Source organism: Mobula birostris, chromosome 9 (genome assembly GCF_030028105.1).
Source record: "Mobula birostris isolate sMobBir1 chromosome 9, sMobBir1.hap1, whole genome shotgun sequence".
Taxonomy (NCBI): Eukaryota; Metazoa; Chordata; class Chondrichthyes; order Myliobatiformes; family Myliobatidae; genus Mobula; species Mobula birostris.
The window spans coordinates 106,882,171-106,901,670 of NC_092378.1; the positions used below are offsets into that span (position 1 = coordinate 106,882,171).

Consider the following 19,500-nt stretch of genomic DNA (forward strand, 5'->3'; position numbering starts at 1 on the left):
TCTGGATTACCAGCATCTGCAGGATCTCTTGTGTAAATGAAAATATGGCAACTTTCATTGAAGTTGTTACATAATTATTTGAGACAGTAACTTGTGGACTTTACTTAGCATTTTAAGAAGTAAGCAGGGTCTGCCAGGACTTGTCTGAGGAGTGGGGGATGTCTCAGAGTGGCAGCAGAAGATTCTCAAGATGGAAGGTGAGCAGCCAGACATTGTGGTGCATATTGGCACCAATGACTCGGGTAGAAAGGTCCTGCACAGTGAGTATAGGGAGTTAGAGAAAAAGCTGATGAGCAGGCCCTCTAAGGTGGTAATCCCTAGAATACTCCCAGTGCCACTGCTAGTCAGGCCAGAAATAGGATGATGGCACAGATGAATGAATGGCTGAGGAAGTGGAACAGGTGACAGGGCTTCAAGTTTCTGCATCATTAGGATCTCTTCTGCGGAAGGGCAGGTTATACCTGAATCTGAGGGGAACGAATATCCTTGTGTACAGGTTCTCTAGAGCTGTTGGAGAGTTAAAATTAAGTTGGCAGTGGGATGAGAATCAGACTGATGGAGCAGCTGGTATGCAAGTCAATGCAGTGTGTAGTGATACTGTGAGGATGAACAGGCAGATGATAGGCAAATTGCAGTCAGCGGGATGAGGTGAAGTATAACATGGGGGCAAAACCGGAAAGGATGATGCAAACAGGACTGAATGTGTTGTATTTGAATTCACTCAGTGTACAGAATAAGGTAGATGATCTTGTAGTGCAGTTAGTGATTGGCAGGTATGACATGGGTGTCACTTGGGACGTGGCTGAAAGAAGATCATAGCTGAGAGCTTAACATCCAAGGATACACCTTGTATGGGAAATACAGGCAGGTAGGAAGAGGGGATGTGGTGGCTCTGTTGGCAAAAGATAAAATCAAATCCTTGGAAAGAGATGATGTTGGATCTGAAGATGTAGAGACCTGGTGAGTAGAGTTAAAAAACTGCAAAGGTAAAAAGATCCTGATGGGCATTATATTCAGGCCCTCAAACAGTAGCCAGGATGTAGAATATAAATTTCAACAGGAAATAGAAAATACATGTAATATGGGCAATGTTATGATAGTCATGGGGGATTTCAATATGCAGGTAGATTGAGAAAATCAGGTTGGTGCTGCATCCCAAGAGAGGGAATTTTTAGAATGCTTACAAGATGACTTTTTAGAGCAGCTTATGGTTGAACCCACCAGGGAAAAGGCAATTCCAGATTGGCTGTTGTGTACTGAAACAGATTTGATTAGAGAGCTCAACAAAAAGGAACCCTTGGGAGGCAGTGATCATAATATGATAGAATTCATCTGGCAGTTTGAGAGGGAGAATATATTACAGTGGAGTAAAGGCAATTACAGAAGCATAAGAGAGGAGCTGGGCAGAGTTCTTTGGAAAGGGACACCAGCAGGGATGACGGCAGAACAGCAATGGCTGAAGTTTCTGGGGGCAATTTGGAAGGTACAGGGTAGATATATCCCACAAACAAGTATTCTGAAAGGAGGGTGAGACTACCATGGCTGACAAGGAATGTCAAAGCCAACGTAAAAGCAAAAGAGAAGGCATATAATACAGCAAAAATTAGAGGTTTAGGAAGCTTTCAAAAACTGACAGAAGGCAACTAAAATACCATAAGGAGAGTAAAGAGGAAATATGAAAGTAAACTGGCCAAAATATCCAAGAGCATATCAACAATTTTTTCATATAATTTCTTGTAGTAGTATTCAGCCCCAACCCTTTGTTCACATAAATGTGTATTAGAACCATGGATTTTGTTCAATGTAACTGAGATTTGATCAATTTATTTGTGAATTGCGCGCTCTTTTTTCACAATTGAGCCCAAAAAAGGGGAAAATTGTAAAGCATGAAGAACTAAAAATTCAAAAACTGAAATATCAGCAGTTCAAAAGTATTCATCCCCCTTTGCTCAGAATCACCTCTTGAGCTATTAAAACCAGTAGTCTTTTTGGAATAGTCTATTAGCTTTGCACAGTATGTTGGAGCAAGATTTGCCCATTCCCCCTTTCAAGATTGCTCAAGTTGCGCCAGGTTAGTTGGGGAGCAGCATTGGACACCAACCTTGAAGTCTTGCCAGAGATATTCGATCAGTTTAAGGTCAGGAGTCTGACTGGACCACTCAAGAACACTCAAGAATTTTCCTCATGTGAAGCCACTCCCATGGTTGTTCAGGCAGTGTGTTTTGGGTTGTCCTGCTGAAAGATGAACTCCCTCCCCAGTTTAAGATTTCTGGCAGAGGCTAGCAGGGTTTCTTTTATCCAGGATCTCTGTATTTAGCAGCATTCATCTTCCAATCAATCCTGACAAGATCTTGGGGCCCTGCTCCTGAAAAGCATCCCCATAGCATGATGCTACCTCCACCGTACTTTACAGTAGGGATGGTGTTACTTGGCTGATGCGCAGTGTTAGATTTGTGCCACATGTACTGCTTAGTGTTGAGACTAAAAGTTCCACTTTAGTCTTATCCAACCACAAGACCTTCCACATCGTTACAGTATCCTTTAAGGATGCTTTGCAAAGTCTTTGCAGGCAAGGATATACTTTTTTTTTAGCCAGGGCTCTTCCTTGCCACTCTTCCATAAATACCTTTTTTGTGCAAGGCTTTAGAGATTGTGAAGCCATGAACTTCATCTCCAATTGCAGCCACTGACATCTGCAGCTCATTCAGAGTGAATGTTGGCGTCACAGTAGCCTCTCTTACAAGTTCCATTCTTTTGGGACTAAGTTTAGAGGGTCAGCCTGTGGGTGTGGTTTATAAATTTTTAGCACTTTTTCCATGATGTACTGCACTGAACTCCAAGGTACGTTCAGTGCCTTTGAGATGGTCTTGTACCCTTCCCCAGATTTGTGCTTCTCTATTATCATTTCCCTGACTTGTCTTGTATACTCTTTTATTTTAATTTTAGTTTGGTCTGTTGAAAATCTACCATACTGTTTTCTAAATGGGAGGAAATTCAAAAATCTGAGGTGCGAAAGGGATTTGGGAGCCCTTGTGCAGGATTCCCTGACGGTTAACTTGCAGGTTGAATCAGTGGTAAGGAAGGCAAATGCAATGTTAGTATTCATTTCAAGAGGACTAGAGTATAAGAGCAAGGATGTCATACTGTGGCTTTATAGAGCATTGGTCAGACCACACTTGAAGTATTGTGAGCAGTTTTGGATCACTTATCTAAGAAAAGACGTGCTGGCATTGGAGAGGGTCCAGAAGAGGTTTACGAGAATGATTCCAAGAATGAAAGGGTTATTATTTGTGGAGTGTTTGATGGCTGTGGGCCTGTACTCGCAATAGTTTTGAAGAATGAGGGGCAGGATATCATTGAAGCCTATTGACTATTAAAAGGCCTGGATGTGGAGAGGATGTTTCCTATAATTGGTGAGTCTAGGTCCAGAGGGCACAGTTTCAGGATAGAGGGACATCTTTTTAGAACCTTAGCCAGAAGGTGGTGAATCTGTGGAATTTATTGCCATGGACAGCTGTGGAGGTCAAGTCGCTGAATATATTTAAAACAGAGGTTAATAGGTTCTTGGTTCATCAGAATGTCAAAAGTTATGGGGACAAGGATAAAAAATGGGGTTGAGAGGGGTAATGAATAAGCCATGATGGAAAGGCAGAGCAGACTGGATGGGCCAAACAGCCTAATTCTTTTCCTATGTCTAATGTTCTTATAATGAACTTGATTGTCAGCACTATATCGCTCCTGTAGTATTTATCAGCAATGGTTTCATATTTTTGAGATCCTTAATCAAAATATTAATGAATTTTAAAGAAGAAGAAAAGAATGACTTGCATTTATATAGTGCATTTCATAACTTTGGCATACTCAGAGAAGCTTTATAGCTAACAAAGTGTTTTCTTTTGAATAGTAATCACAGTATATTAAATGTATTTGCACAAATTATATTCACAAAACATAGCATCAGCACTTTTAGAACTGACATTTTCATGTTCAAATTTAAACAACCCACATCCCTGTCATCTATTACAGTATGACATAACTAGTTGTATTTACTTTGTTATTGCTGAATTGTGTCTTTTGTTCAAGTGATTTTTTAAAATCCTTAATGAGCTAATTTCAGATATTGCTGCTTTTCCGGACAGTGTGAATGTTTTAGAAAGTGTCTCAGGAGATGTCAGAACCCCAGACAAACTAATTGATGGAGTAAATGACACCAATGATGGCAGGCACATGTGGTTAGCCCCTATTCTTCCTAATTTGGTAAGGAATAAGGTAGTCGTCAAATGAATGATTTTATCTCGAAGATGTACTCTGCTATTTGCAAAAATCAAACTGCTGGAAAAGATTCAATGATCAAGCAGCATCTATGGGGGAAGGAGGTTGTTGATGTTTGGGGTTAAAACCCTGCAGTAGGACTTAGAATGGAGAGGACAAATTACGTATAAAGAAGAGTGGGAGAGGGATGACACGGGCCAGTCTCACCTCTGATCCCTCCTCTTTATGCCAGCTATCTTCACTGTTAGTCCTGATTTAGGGTCTCAACCTGAAACATCAACAATTCCTTCCTTCCACCCCCACTCCTCCCTACAGATGCTGCTTGACCCATAGCATTCCTTCTGCAGTTTTATTTTGCTCTAGATTCCAAATTGCCCTTTATCTCTATACTTTGCTATTAACTGTGTGACCCTGTTTTAAAATAATTGCTATTTTATAATCTCATATCATAATGATCTGAGACTTGTTAAAATAAATACTTGCAACACTCTATTATTCATGTGTAATGTTACTGCAAAGCCAGGCAGGGGACAAAGACAATTAAGTGTAGAAATGCACATTCATTTCACTGTTGACTGTGCAGAAAACACCACTTGTTGATTCCTTCACCGTTGAAATGCATTTGAGCTACATAAACTTGAAAGCTTGTATGAAAGGCATAAACTAAAGTCTGTTTCGAGTGCAAACTCCGTTAACAAAATTGAGCTGGGTTATGTTGACGCCTAGCGAGTTGTTCTGTAGTTAAACAGAGGCTAGCAGCAGAGTGTTAGTGCATCTGGGCACACGTCTCCATGCTGCAATGCACCTGTATGTCTCCCTGTCTGTCCCTGAACTCAATGTTGAATTGCACTGACCTGAAGAGAACACTTAGTATTTGACTCTGAAGCTTTACACCAGTGATAGTTGGAGTATTGAGTTAGGTGAAGCTGGAATGATAACTGGAACATAAGTTATTGGTTTTAATTGAGGAGGTAGGTGGTTTATCCTTTAAATCTAAATATTTGTTGAGATAATCTAACATCAATTGTTTTTGTGTATTTATTATTCAATATATTTTTAATTGTTCCTAAATGTCTCTGATCATGGATCTTTGGGAATAGAGTAAAGAAGTTTTGATAGCATGAGGCAACTCTGGCAGTGGAGGCTTTTGGACCAAGAATACTAAAGGTCTCATCGTGTTTCTGAAGTAGAAAAACTGCAGACAGACAATCAAATAAATGTGGAGAGTTAGATGGTTGGAAGAGAGGTCATATGGAATCAGGCCATAAAAAATTTGAAGAGTATCTCAATGCTTTTAAACTTAATTTGGAGATTGTCTGTTCCACTACTTTCCTGGTCAGATTACTTCAACCGACAAACATGACATCATTTAGATTGCTACGTCCTTAATTGCACCAAACCCTCTTGTTCCTGTTATCTCATGTTTACATAATGTCTTGATTTTAAAATTCTCATCATTATCTTCAAACCCTTGCTGTTTCTAAGTACTTCTAAACTTTTTTCTTCCTACAAATTCAGCTATTGATGCACAAGAATATGGAATTTCATTTCCAACTTCCTTTGCCTTCTAGAGTCATAGAAAACTACAGCACAGAAACAGGCCCTTTGGCCCATCTAGTCCATGCCAAACCATTTGAACTGCCTACTCCAATCAACTTGCATCACAACCCTCTGAGTGAAGAGGTTTCCCATCATGATCCCATTAAACTTTTCACCTTTCACCCTTAGCTCATGACCTCCCATTGTAGTCCAACACAACCTCAGTGGAAACAGCCTGCTTGCATTTAGCCTGTCTATAACCCTCATAACTTTGCATACCTCCATCAAGTCACCCCTCGATCTTCTACATTCCAAGGTATAAAGTCCTAATCTATTCAATCTTTCCTTAGAAATCAGGTCTTCCATGGCAACATCCTTGTAAATATTTTCTTCAACCTTATTTGCATCTACTTTTCATTCCCCTTTTTCAAACCTTTCTCTTTGATCTACATTTTGTTCATTGCCCGTAGTCTCCTCCTTTGTTTCAGTGTAAAATTCTGTTTGATGAAACTCACATGGAGTACCATAAGTTTCTTTTGCTCTGTTCAAGACCTATAAATTAGCACATGTTGCTTTGAACAGCTGGTTATCCTTTGTATCCTTGCTACTACTGTAAATGGGTATCACCTTGTCCATAACCAAAAAACATCACCAATTGGCTGACTGTATCTGAAAAGTTGAGGTAAAAAATGCCTAATGTTGTTATGTTGCTCCTCACACTCGGTGTCTCTGATCAGTCAGCTTATTATGGGTGTTACACAGAGGAAAAATAAAACCTTTGCTGGAGAAGGCATTTGGATAGATGGGAGAGAAATAAAGTGGTTTTGCTGAGTTAATCAATGAAATACTTGCGGAGAATGATATAGTGAACTTATTGAATAACAGATAAAGCATCTCTAAAGCATGGCTTTCTAATCACTATAATGCATAATAATATATTTTAAATTCCATAAGATGTTTTGAATTTATAATACATTATTAGTTGATCTTTCTGTTTCAGGTGAATCAGGTCTACATAATCTTTGATCGCCCAATGGTTGTATCAATGATTAAGCTCTGGAATTATTCAAAAACCCCTCAAAGAGGAGTAAAAGAGTTTGGGGTAGGTTACCTTATTTTTAACCAAATTAATATACATGAACTTGATATTTTTAATGCTCATTTATAGGAATGCCCAATTTATTTCTGAGGAATGGACAAGAGAATTATTTCTGAGGAATATTGTGCATTGCCTAATATTGTCAATAGTGCTATTGAGGTGAACTTAAGCTATTTTTGCCAGGGTTAGGAGCTAAGCCACAAGGTAATTTTGTAGAGGTAAACAATGGAATATAGGCAGAGAGTGCGGTAAAACCTGTGAACATCTCAAAAATCAATGCCTTATATGGCTTTTTTGCTCATTGGATTGTAAAACTACCATAGAGTTGTACGGCACAGAACACGCCCTTCAGTTTGACTTGTACACGTCAGCTGAATTACCTGTCTACATTAATCCCATTTTCCTATATTTGGCCCATATCCTTCTTCTGTCCCTATCCATAGATCTGTCCAAATACTCTTTAAATGTTGCAGTTGTCTTCTTCTCTATCAGCTCCTCTACCAATTTGTTCCATATACCCACCACCCTCTGTGTGGAAAAAGCTTGCCCTTCAGATTTCATTTCGATATTTCCCCTCTCTTGTTAAACCTATGTCCTTCATTTGTAGACTCCTCTATCCTTGGGGGGTGGGGGGAAGACTGTGAACCTCTTTCTACCTATCTATGTCCCTTATGTATTTATAAACCTTAATAATATTACTTCTCAGTCTCCTTTCCTCCAAGAAAAACGATCCCAGCCCATCCAGTCTCTCATTAAAACTTAAGCCTATTAGTCTTAACAATGTAACAATGTGGGCCGAAGGGCCTGTAATATGCTGTAAATTTCAATGTTCTAATATCCTTGTGGAATCAGAGAGGTCTTTGGCTATTGTTTGTTATTGTGTTTGGGCATCAAAATCAAAATGAGTCTTGTTTCCTTACATGAGATATTTGCCCTACAGTTTAAAGATGGTATTATACCCAAGGGTGAAGCTTGTAAAATTGACAGAAATGGTAGATAATGGGGCATATTTTAGAATTTGTCAAGAAATTGATATATTCAAGATAGAATAAAATGATAAATTGGCAAGAAATATAAAAGCAAGTTGGAATAACTTAATATAGGCATGTTAAAAGAAAAAGACTAGCGAAGGTGGATATCAGTCCTTTAGAGGCAGAGGCTTGTAACTGGAAATATGGAAATTTGAAGGAAATTAAGCAACCACTCTGTGTTTGTTCTTGTAGAAAAGTCCAAAATAATTGCCAAAGGCACTAAAATAATCAAGTGTCTAGTGAAAATGAAGGAAATAAATGAGTTTTTAACCAAGTACTGGATGATATTTCTCAAGGATCCAACCGTCTACATACCAGGGTTTTGAAAGAGATGGCTATAGAGATAATGAATTCTTATAAATTTTTATAGATTTTCGGAATTTTTCCTGTGGACTTATGAAAGGAAAGTCACATTTAACTAAACTGATTACTTTGCAGATATGACGAGATGAAAATCTAAAAATGAGCCAGAGGAGTGGGGCATTTGGTTTTTTCAGAGGGTTTCAATAGGGTCCCAAGCAAGAAGTTTGTCAATGAGGCTAGCACAGAGCTGTTGTAATATACTGTTATTAGTTGAAAATTTGGTTATTGGATTGAAAACAAAGAATTTTACTCAATTTGGCAGACTTAGACTGGTAGGGTACTGCAGGAACTGGTGCTTGGACACCAGCTATTCCATTCTAGGAATCTGAGGGTTCATGTTTGCTCATGATACCATCGATTGTAAGATTTAGGAGCAGAATTAGGCCATTCAGTCCATCGAGTCTACTCCACCATTCAATCTTTGGTAATATTTTCCCACCTCTCCATAATCTTCATCTTCTTTACTAATTAAGAACCGATTAAACCCTGTCTTAAATACATCCCATGACTTAGTTTCCACAGCCCCTTGTGGCAACAAATTTCATAAGATTCACCAACCCCTGGCTGAAGAAATTCCTCTTCTCTCCAGTTTTAAAGGGGCATCCCTTTATTCTGAGGCTGTGCCCATGTACACTAGGCTCCCCTACTAATGGAAATATCCTCTCCGTATCCACTCTATCCAGACGTTTCAGTACCTGGTAGTTTCAGTGAGATTCTCTCCCCTCATCCTTCTTACACTCCATTAAGTAAAGGCTCAGAGGCTTCAAACACTCCTCATGTGTTAAACCTTTCATAGATGTCAGTACAAAACTAGGTGGGATCATAAGAAGGGAGGAGGATTCAAGGAGGCTTCAAGTAGACATTAATAAGCTAAATGGCCAAGAACATTGCAGATGTAATATAAATTGGAAATGAAAATGCAGATATTTGAAATGGTGAGAAATAAAGTAGTTTTCAAGTTCAAAGGAACTTGTGTCTCTTGTGTTTTTATAAATCATTAGTTATAAAGAATCATTTGACCACATCATTTTAGGAACCTGCAAATAATTGACCTCCTTCAAGGGAAATGTATACGCACATTTTAAGTGGGTTACTGTTGACATCAGAATTGGAAAATCTGGGCCAAGAATTTAGGTCTATATGGTAATTAATGTGGACATCTTCATGGCCTAGATCTTACTGAAAAATGCCAGCAACATCCCTGTGACAAGAACTTCAGGATTGTTTATGAACACAGTCCCAAATTCCTGATAGATGTCCGCAGGAGGCTTTGCTGTCTGACCTCTTATTTCCTATTGTACATAAGCAGAATTCAAATTTCTTGCAATAATCCAGAACTCTGCCCTTGAAGCTGTGCATGTTAAACCTGGTGAAAGAGCAGTGACTGCATTTGCTTAAAGGACAAATGCATCTAAGAAAGGCTTAAGTATCAGGTCTTTTACAACTAAGTTAATCATATTTCTTAAATATGTTTACTGTTTTGATACTTTGTTTATATTTAATAATTTGTTTTAAAAACTGTAATATCCTGATCAGTGCTTTTTTTTGTAATAAATTACTGGTGACATTCAGAAGCTCAATGTTTCTGATAGTTTTGACAGCACACCAAACTGAGGGCATAGATTAAATTGCTGACAGTATAACATCAATGATTTTGTGGGCAGGATTTGTTATGGATGAGTTTTGTATCTGGAAACTGATTACTGGTTTGTTACATATAGATCTGCACAAGAGTTGGCTTAACAGTTGGGTGAATAATTCGTGTAGATGTCTTACTGTTGCCCAAAAATCCCATGTCACTCATGTACCCAAATAATGCAGATATGTGTATAAACAGATAACTTCATTACCTATGAACCATAACTGTATTCTAGTCAAAGTTAAGTTTATTGTCATATGCACAAATACATGTATGCACAGGTGGAACAAAAAACTTAGTTACAGCAGCATCACAGCCACATAGCAATATATACTAATAAGTACAAAACTTTGTGCTGTGTTATAGTGCTACATTTACAGGATATTTTATTTGTTTTGTAGCTGCTTGTTGATGATTTATTAGTCTACAATGGAATTCTGGATATGGTGAGTCAGGTGGCCCGCGGTATCCTTCCAACCTGTGAGCCTGTTATTCCATATCATACCATTCTTTTCACCCATGATGAGAAGATTGCACACAGAGCGAGAAATACAGTCATAAGGTACAGTAAATTTATCATGGAGAAAGTCTAATTCCCTAATTTACAAATTTCAACCTATATTTTTTCTACATTGAAATGATTCCACATTCTTGCATTCTCAACCTAGGGAGCATGAATTTGAGGTTAGAGAATGATGGGGTAGTGTCAGTTCTTCCACCCACATTAAAATTAAATTAAGGTTGCTTCTGAGACTTTTGAATCATCTCAGATTTATCTTTTATCTGAATGGAATGGTGTTTTTGATCATTAGAAATTTCAACTATAATTTGACAGATTATAAGATTGATAAAAGCTGACTCTTTCCCAAATTTTGCCCAATTCTTGCCCTGAAGAGTTGTTTCCAAGAATCTGTGTATATTTAGTGGAAGAAAGAATATCTGTGTTTAAATTGACTGATTATAGTTAACTCGATTTCTGATATAAATCTTTTAGTCTCGTTTGGTTTCTATTGATGTACTGAGTTTTTTTCTGCAACAGTATGCATTTGTTTACCAAACGGACTGCTGGAGGAAATCAGTGGGTCAGGCTGCATCTGTGGAGAGAAATGGAGAGTCGACAGTTTGAGTCGAGACCCTTCATCGGGCATATAAAATCAAATGTAGATAAGCAATTCTCATCCCTTGGTGTGATACTGAATTACAAGATTTGGACATATTTCTTTGTGCTGATAAATGGGTCATGAAGGAGTATTTTTCTTGGATCCCTCCATTATATTCAGGTCAATTCTGGTATGGGCTAAAGTGAGGTCAAAACTGACATTCTTCAGCTTATCCATCCCTTGCTGTTGAGCTCTATCCATTTTTGACAGCTCCCGCTGAAGTAGGTTATATTCTAATCTGAGACCTGTTAGTAATAATATTGGTTTGCGTAGCAACAAGCTGCCTCTGGATCAGGCAGCATCCCACAGAGAGAAATGGAGAGTCAACAGTTTGGGTTGAAACCCTTCTTTTCAGTCCAGATGAGGGGGGGGGTGGTCTTGACCCAAATGATCCACTGTCCATTTCCCTTCACAGATGTTGTCTGACCTGCTGTGTTCCCCCAGTTTTTGTTTGTGTCTACATCAATTTACACAATACCTTTTGTTAACTAAGAGAATTTGAATTTCCCTAAACAGCCATTGCTAAATTGAAATCATTCTTGCAACTGAAGGGAGGCATTGTAGCAGACTTTCAAAATAAAGTTGAACAATAAGGTTAATGGTTCTTCTATATTTCCTGAAAGACAAATATTGCCCAAGACACCACAACAATAGGATATGCTCCAAGGTGCCCCACTGTGCCAGAAGAGGGGTACCTTGTAGCATATCCTAAGTTGCTGCCCAAAGGCGTTGGGGGAATGGCGATACTGCTGGCGCCATGACCAAGTCCTAAGGTCTATGGTGGACGCAATCAGCACAGTGATTCAAAACAGCAAGAATCAGCACGCTCCCAAACAGTCCATCACCTTAATAGAGCGGGGAACAAGGCTCAACATCGGCCTAGCTCCTCGGGAGGGCTTCGTGCCACTGCACGAGACTGGCAGCTCTAAGTCGACCTAGGGAGGCAGCTCAAGTTCCCAGAGAACATCACAACCACTCTGCTCCGCCCGGACATGGTGTTAATATCGGAGTCGACAAAGCAAGTGGTCCTGCTGAAACTTACTGTCCTCTGCGAAGACTGGATTGAAGAGGCCAACAAGCACAAGATGGCTAGATACACAGATCTTGTTGCAGAATGCTGGAGCAATGGCTGGAGAGCTCTCTGTGAGCCAGTCGAAGTTGGGTGCTGGGTCTTTGCTGGCCTTTCATTACAGCAGACTCTAAAACTCCTTGGAGTTAAAGGACTGCAGTGCAGAAGAGCCACCAAGAACATTCTGGCAGCTGCTGAAAAGGCCTCGCGGTGGCTGTGCATCCGGAGGGGGGATCCGTGGATTCGTGCACCACTTGGACACAAGTCAGGGAGTGATCACCCCCGGCTGGGTCACCCGGTCGAGGTTGTCTGATGATTAAAGACCTGAAACACCCTATGACCCCGGGTTCATCACTGAAGATGTGTCCAAGTAGCACCAGAAGGTGTATTCTACAACTGTTTTCCAAATAGATCTATATAGGAATTCGTGTGAAAGAACGGCATGTTCCCAGAACCAGTGGACTCATTTTCAAGAACTCTTCATCTCACGTTCTTGATATTTATTGCTTAAGTATTTATTATTCTTATTTCTTTCATTTTGTATTTGTACAGTTTGTTGTCTTCAGCACTCTAGCTGAACACTCAAGTTGGCTAGTCTTTCATTGATTCTTTTATGGTTATTGTTCTATCTACTTATTGAGTATGCCCACTAGAAAATGAACCTCAGAGTTGTATATGGTGAGATATATGTATTTTGATAAATAATGTACTTTGAACTTTATCTCTTAAGAATCTTGTTCCAAAAGATGTCACCTCCAGAGCAAAGTAGCGCCCCCTTGAAATGCCAGCCTAGACTACTGTATGTGTTCTAGCATGAGTGAATTTTAAAAGTTTATCTGTGTAGACTTGACTGTAAGGCTTTGATTTCTTTCGCATCTTTCCTGAGTTAGGAATGTCCTAAACATTCTCTTGTCCTTAAAATAATTTGATGTTTGTCAGTTTCAATACAAGAGATGTGGGTAATAAATTGTGGTAACAACACCCCACAGAGAACAGTGAAGGGCTGAGCAGATATTAGTTGAAAGTTCAGTTTTCCAATGCACTCAGAAACCTCATTACTCTTTAAGTTATATAAGGGAGTCTTTATTTGTCTATTTAAAGGACAAGATGGTTCCCAGTTTAACACCTAATCTGTTAAATAACTTCTCCAACCATGGTTGTCTGAAATAATGGCCTAAAAGTTGTCACAGTAATGGGATTTGAACTCAGCCACCTGATTTAGAGGAACAATGTGTCTTTTGTTCTTGGGAGATGCCATTGGTATATTCACAGCAAAGAGGTTAATTCACTCGGTGACTGAAAGTGTCGACCATTCTATTTACCAAGAGAGTTCTCCTCCATGATCCTGACTGCAGTTTACATACCACCATTGGCTGACTGTCACTTGAGATACTGCATGCTGCTGTCACCAAACAAGAAGCAGTCTATCCTGATGCATTTCAAATCACAACTGGGGACTTCAACAGACTTTTCAGAGGAAGCCTACCCAATTACCATCAGCATATAACCTGTAGTACCAGAGGTTCCAACACACTAGACCACTGCTATAAGAAATGCCTACCATTACATCACAAACACGAGAAAATCTGCAGATGCTAGAAATCTGAGCAACATGTACAAAATGCTGGAGGAACATTTTGTGTGTGTGTTGTCTACCATTACATGCCCAGATCACATTTTGGGATATCTGATCACTTGGCTGTCCTTCTCCTACCTGCAGAAGCTAAAGAGCAAGGCTACAGAGTTGAGGACAACAAAGAGATGGTCATGAGCGGCAGAGGAGTGGCTATGGGATTGCCTTGAGTCAGTGGACTGGGTTGTATTCTGAGTAAATGGATCTGAATAAATACACCATTGTTGTCACGGACTTATTAAAACAGTCGTAGCCAAGTGTGTCCCTACAAAATCATTCAGTGTCTTCACCAACCAGAAGCCCTGTATCAGCCATAAAATCTGCAATTTGCTGAGGGCCAGATTAGAGGCAGATGTCCATCTGCGATCTCTGGAAGACCATCTCACAGGTGAAGTGACAATTCTGGACTAAACCTGAATCAATGAAGGTTGCTTGACAGCTGTGGCAGGGCTTGAATACTATATCACCAACTGACAGGCGACAACAGGGCTTTGCTTCCAGATGAGCTCAATGCCTCTATGCTTGTCTTGACTGCTAAAACGTGGAGAAATCTTCACGAACTCCCACAGCCCGTGATGATCCTGTGATTTCAGTCTTTAAAGCCAATGTGAGAAGAACACAGAAAGTATCTGGCCCAGATGGTCTACCTGGCCGAGTAGTAAAGACCTGTGCTGATCAAGTGGCTGGAGTGTTCACCAATATCTTTAACCCCTCACTTGATGGTCTGAGGTACCCACTTGTTTCAAGCAAGTTTCAATTATACCGATGCCCAAGAAGAATGTGGTAACCTGCCTGGATGGCTATCACCCAGTAGCACTTACATCCATTATGATGAAGTGCTTTGAGAGGTTGGTGATGAAACACATCAACTTCTACCTGAGAAGTGACTTGGATCCACTCCAATTTGCCTATCAGGACAACAGGTTCACAGCAGATGTCATATCCTTGGTTCTTCACTCAACCCAGAAACATTTGAGCAGCAAAACTGCATATATCTGGATGTTCTTTATCGATTACAACTCAGCATTCAATGCTATCATCTCCTCAAAACTAATCAATAAGCTTCAAGACTTTGGCCTCAAAACCTCCTTGTGCAATTAGATCCTTGATTTCCTCACTTGTAGACATCAGTCAGTTCGAATTGGCAACAACATCTCCACAGTCACCATCACCCCAGGTGCATCACACAGCTAGTGCTTAGTCCCCTGTTCTACTCACTTTACACTTATGGCTGTGTGGCTAAACAGAGCTACAATGCCATATTTAAGATTGCTAACAACACCACTATTGTTGACGGAATCAAAAGTGGGGAGAAATCATCATATGGGAGGGAAACTGGCTGTGTGGTGCCACAACAATAATTCTCACTCAATATCAGCAAGGCTGAGGAGCTGATAGTTAACTTCAGTCGCAGGAAGCCAGAGGTCCATGATCCAGGGAATCTGAGGTGGAGCGGATCAAAAACTTAAATTCTCCAGTGTCATTATTTCAGAAGATCTGTCCTGGGCAAGTCCATTCTGAGGAAAGCAGTGCAGGGCCTCTCAAAAGTCAAAGTCTGTCCCGAGCCTTTGTGGCCCTTCAGGTGCTTATGCCGGTTTCTGTGGTGTGTGAAGCGACTGAGAGTACGAGACTCCCCCTCACCGGATAGGATGCCAGTCTATCGCGAGGGCCTCTACTTCATTAGAAACTTGCAAAGATTTGGCATGACATCTAAAATTTTGACAAACTTCTATAGATGTGTGGTGGAGAGTATGTTGACTGGTTGTATCACATCCTGGTATGGAAACACCAATGTCCTTGAACGGAAGATCCTACAAAAAGTAGTGGATGTGGGTCCAGTCCATCAGAAGCAAAGCCCCCCCGCCCCACATGGAGTGCTGTTGCAGGAGAGCAGCACCTATCATCAAAGACCCCCACAACATAGGGACTTACTTTCAAGGACTCTTCATCTCATGTTCTCAATATTTGTTGCTTATTTATTTATTATTATTATTCCTTTTTTGCACAATTTGTTGTCTTTTGTGCATTGTTTTTTCTTTGTCCACCCTGTTGGGTGCGGTCTTTCATTGATTCTATTATGGTTCTTGGGTTTACTGAGTACGCCTGCAAGAAAATGAACCTCTGGGTTGTATAATTGCTGACATGTATGTAATTTGATAACACTGATAGCATTGAGCTTAAATTTAAAGAAGGTCACTGAGCAGCAGTTGTCAGCAGAGGTGAAGTTAACAGCTGCAAGAAATGGGGGTTGGCAGGGTCATGTAATCTAACACCAGCAGTTTTTCTATAGTTTCCATGGAGAGCCTGAGATGAAGTGACAGCAATGTGGGTCACATAGCTGCTGGAGACTAGCTTGTGACCATAGTGCTGGCAGTAGATTGGACCAGCAGGTGACACAAGGTGGGATATATCTACTGGAACACATTCACATCATTTGTGTATTTCATTTACCCTTCCTCATTTTGCCAGCTTTGATAACACACTACAAAAATTAATTACTATGTCTGAAAAATTATGGTTTAAAGCCATTCAATTCCTTGCACCAAGGCCCTAAGTAAGCATGGACAGAGCTGTCATGTGGGTGGAGCCAAAACAGGGCTGGCCCATAAACGTCGGTTAGGGTGTGGCCCCTATTTATTTTTTAAATGTCATATACCTTTCTCATTCCTAAGTACTCAGTCAAACATCACTGTGTGATCTTGCCAGTTACCATCTATTCCCGCTGGGCACCACCACCCATCCGTTTTATTAATCCCTCTCATTCCCTAAATCCATCTAAAGGCTCTTATAGGTTTTAGCCTCCTCGAGTTGACATAAAGCCTCTGACTGTCTTTTCAGGATTCCTATCAATAGGAATATTAGCTTAGCAATTAAACGCTCAAGAGCAATCATCAGCTTCTACCCCCATTCACAGTGATTTCCTGACCTTGCAACAGCCCTTCCATTGTGCAGTGACAGGCAGAAACGTGATTAGTGAGATTCAAAGAGAACAAGAAAAATACAGACAACACACATCAAAGTTGCTGGTGAACGTAGCAGGCCAGGCAGCATCTCTAGGAAGAGGTACTGTCGACGTTTCAGGCCGAGACCCTTCGTCAGGACTAACTGAAGGAAGAGTTAGAAAGAGATTTGAAAGTGGGAGGGGGGAGGGGGAGATCCAAAATGATAGGAGAAGACAGGAGGGAGATGGATGGAGCCAAGAGCTGGACAGGTGATTGGCAAAGGGGATATGAGAGGATCATGGGACAGGAGGCCCAGGGAGAAAGACAAGTGGGGGGGGGGGACCCAGAGGATGGGCGATGGGTATAGTCAGAGGGACAGAGGGAGAAAAAGGAGAGTGAGAGACAGAATGTGTGTATAAAAATAAATAACGGATGGGGTACGAGGGGGAGGTGGGGCATTAACGTAAGTTAGAGAAGTCGATGTTCATGCCATCAGGTTGGAGGCTACCCAGACGGAATATAAGGTGTTGTTCCTCCAACCTGAGTGTGGCTTCATCTTTACAGTAGAGGAGGCCGTGGATAGACATGTCAGAATAGGAATGGGATGTGGAATTGAAATGTGTGGCCACAGGGAGATCCTGCTTTCTCTGGCGGACAGAGCGTATGTGTTCAGCAAAGCGGTCTCCCAGTCTGCGTCGGGTCTCGCCAATATATAGAAGGCCACATTGGGAGCACCGGACGCAGTATATCACCCCAGCCGACTCACAGGTGAAGTGTTGCCTCAGCTGGAAGGACTGTTTGGGGCCCTGAATGGTGATAAGGGAGGAAGTGTAAGGGCATGTGTAGCACTTGTTCCGCTTACAAGGATAAGTGCCAGGAGGGAGATCAGTGGGGAGGGATGGCAGGGGACGAATGGACAAGGGAGTCGTGTAGGGAGCGATCCCATCTGTTATTTATTTTTATACACACATTCTTTCTCTCACTCTCCTTTTTCTCCCTCTGTCCCTCTGACTATACCCCTTGCCCATCCTCTGGTTCCGCCCCTCCTTGTCTTTCTCCCTGGGCTTCCTGTCCCATGATCCTCTCGTATCCCCTTTGCCTATCACCTGTCCAGCTCTTGACTCCATCCCTCCCCCTCCTGTCTTCTCCTATCATTTTGGATCTCCCCCTCCCCCTCCCACTTTCTAATCTCTTACTAGCTCTTCCTTCAGTTAGTCCTGACGAAGGGTCTCGGCCTGAAACGTCGACTGCACCTCTTCCTAGAGATGCTGCCTGGCCTGCTGCCTTCACCAGCAACTTTGATGTGTGTTGCTTGAATTTCCAGCATCTGCAGAATTCCTGTTGTTTGTGTTAAGAAAAATACAGAGATGTATGCCAGAGGTATTCTCTAGTCCCTATTTGTCTTGTTATTTTGAAAGCCAATTGCACACATATAGAGTTACAAACATTCAAGATCACGGCCACATTACATACACCAATTCTTCTATGAGGTATGCCGTAGATAATTGGGCTTGCACGTATTCCAGATTTTTTGATTACGGTATCTTATGTGGACTGCATGCAAAACATGTACATTCAGCCCAAATGGCATTGCAAGCAAGGTGAGAAAAAACAGAGCAGCACTTACTTCTGGAGAGAGCAGGTTAGAAGTGATGGAGCCAGTAGTTTGCAACAATAGAGGGATCCAAGATGACCTTTTTGGATGACTGTGTTGTAAGCAGAATGGTAATTGATTAGAGGGCAGCATTTATACTGTCAATCTGCAAGTTCACTGGAAATTGGATGGTTAGCACTTCTGCAAAAATGGCATCAAAAAGTGAGAAGGTTAATCTCATATAATCTAGGACATTGTGCATTGAAAGATGCTGAGGATTTTGTGTTACTGGAGAAAGAAGTAAATATTTCTAACTTTGATAGTAAACAGTTGTTGCTGAGATTTGAGGTGTCATTCAGAGCACTCTGATTGGAGGGTCCAGCTTCATGTATGTTTCATGAACAATTTCTTAGCTGTCAATGCAGGTATGTGGAAGTGTCTTCTCTGACCTTTAGGTCATAAAAAAGAAGCAATGAAAAACAAGTTTTGATTTATGCTTTATTGGGAAGTGGGTGTAAATGCAACGCCAGCATTTAGTGCCCATCACTGGCTGTTATTGAGAGGGTGTTGCTGAGTCAGCACCTTGAGCTGCTGAGGTTCTTCTGGTGAAATTACTTCCACATAGAGAGTTCCAGGATTTAGATCAATGACAAAGAGCAGTGATATATTTGATAAATTACTGTTTGCCTGTGTGCTTTAAATGGAAAAGCTGTTGTGCCTTGCAACATAACTAGAATGTTCTATGAAATATCTGTGAAGAGTACGTTGGGCCATGATCTTGTTGTGCTTGATTTTCAGTTTCTTTTTATTGAAAATTGTAAGTCTGGTTTGGCATGAACTGCTGTGAAGCAATCTTTCTATAAACTTAATCTTCAAACAAAATTTTGTTAAAAGTCTTTTATTTTAGTTTAGTGACCTCAGTAATTTTTGACATATTGCCAAATTCTGAAAGAGTTTGTCTTCACAGGGAACAAAGAACTCTTGTGAGTAGGTAGAGGTTATTATATGATAATTTGATTTAAGAAAAGAGTCATTTTATTCAAAGTGTTATTTCATGAAGTGGTGACAGCTTAAACAAAATAAATTTTGATTTAATTAAAGGACACAGAACTTCAGGATGTGATGAAGGTAGGGCAGTGGGTGTTGTCTATATGAACTC

General features: G+C 40.6%; 1 protein-coding gene across 8 annotated transcripts in view; it reads left to right on the top strand.

Moving 5' to 3' along the window:
* The window catches only part of katnip (katanin interacting protein), a 144,590-nt gene that overhangs the window by 102,553 nt on the left and 22,537 nt on the right, over positions 1-19,500 (top strand). For all 8 annotated transcript variants that reach the window (XM_072268548.1, XM_072268544.1, XM_072268543.1 and 5 more), the window contains 3 exons: positions 4,118-4,257; positions 6,812-6,913; positions 10,345-10,505. In XM_072268548.1, the coding sequence (XP_072124649.1) occupies positions 4,118-4,257; positions 6,812-6,913; positions 10,345-10,505 (403 nt within the window). The remainder of the gene's footprint in view (positions 1-4,117; positions 4,258-6,811; positions 6,914-10,344; positions 10,506-19,500) is intronic.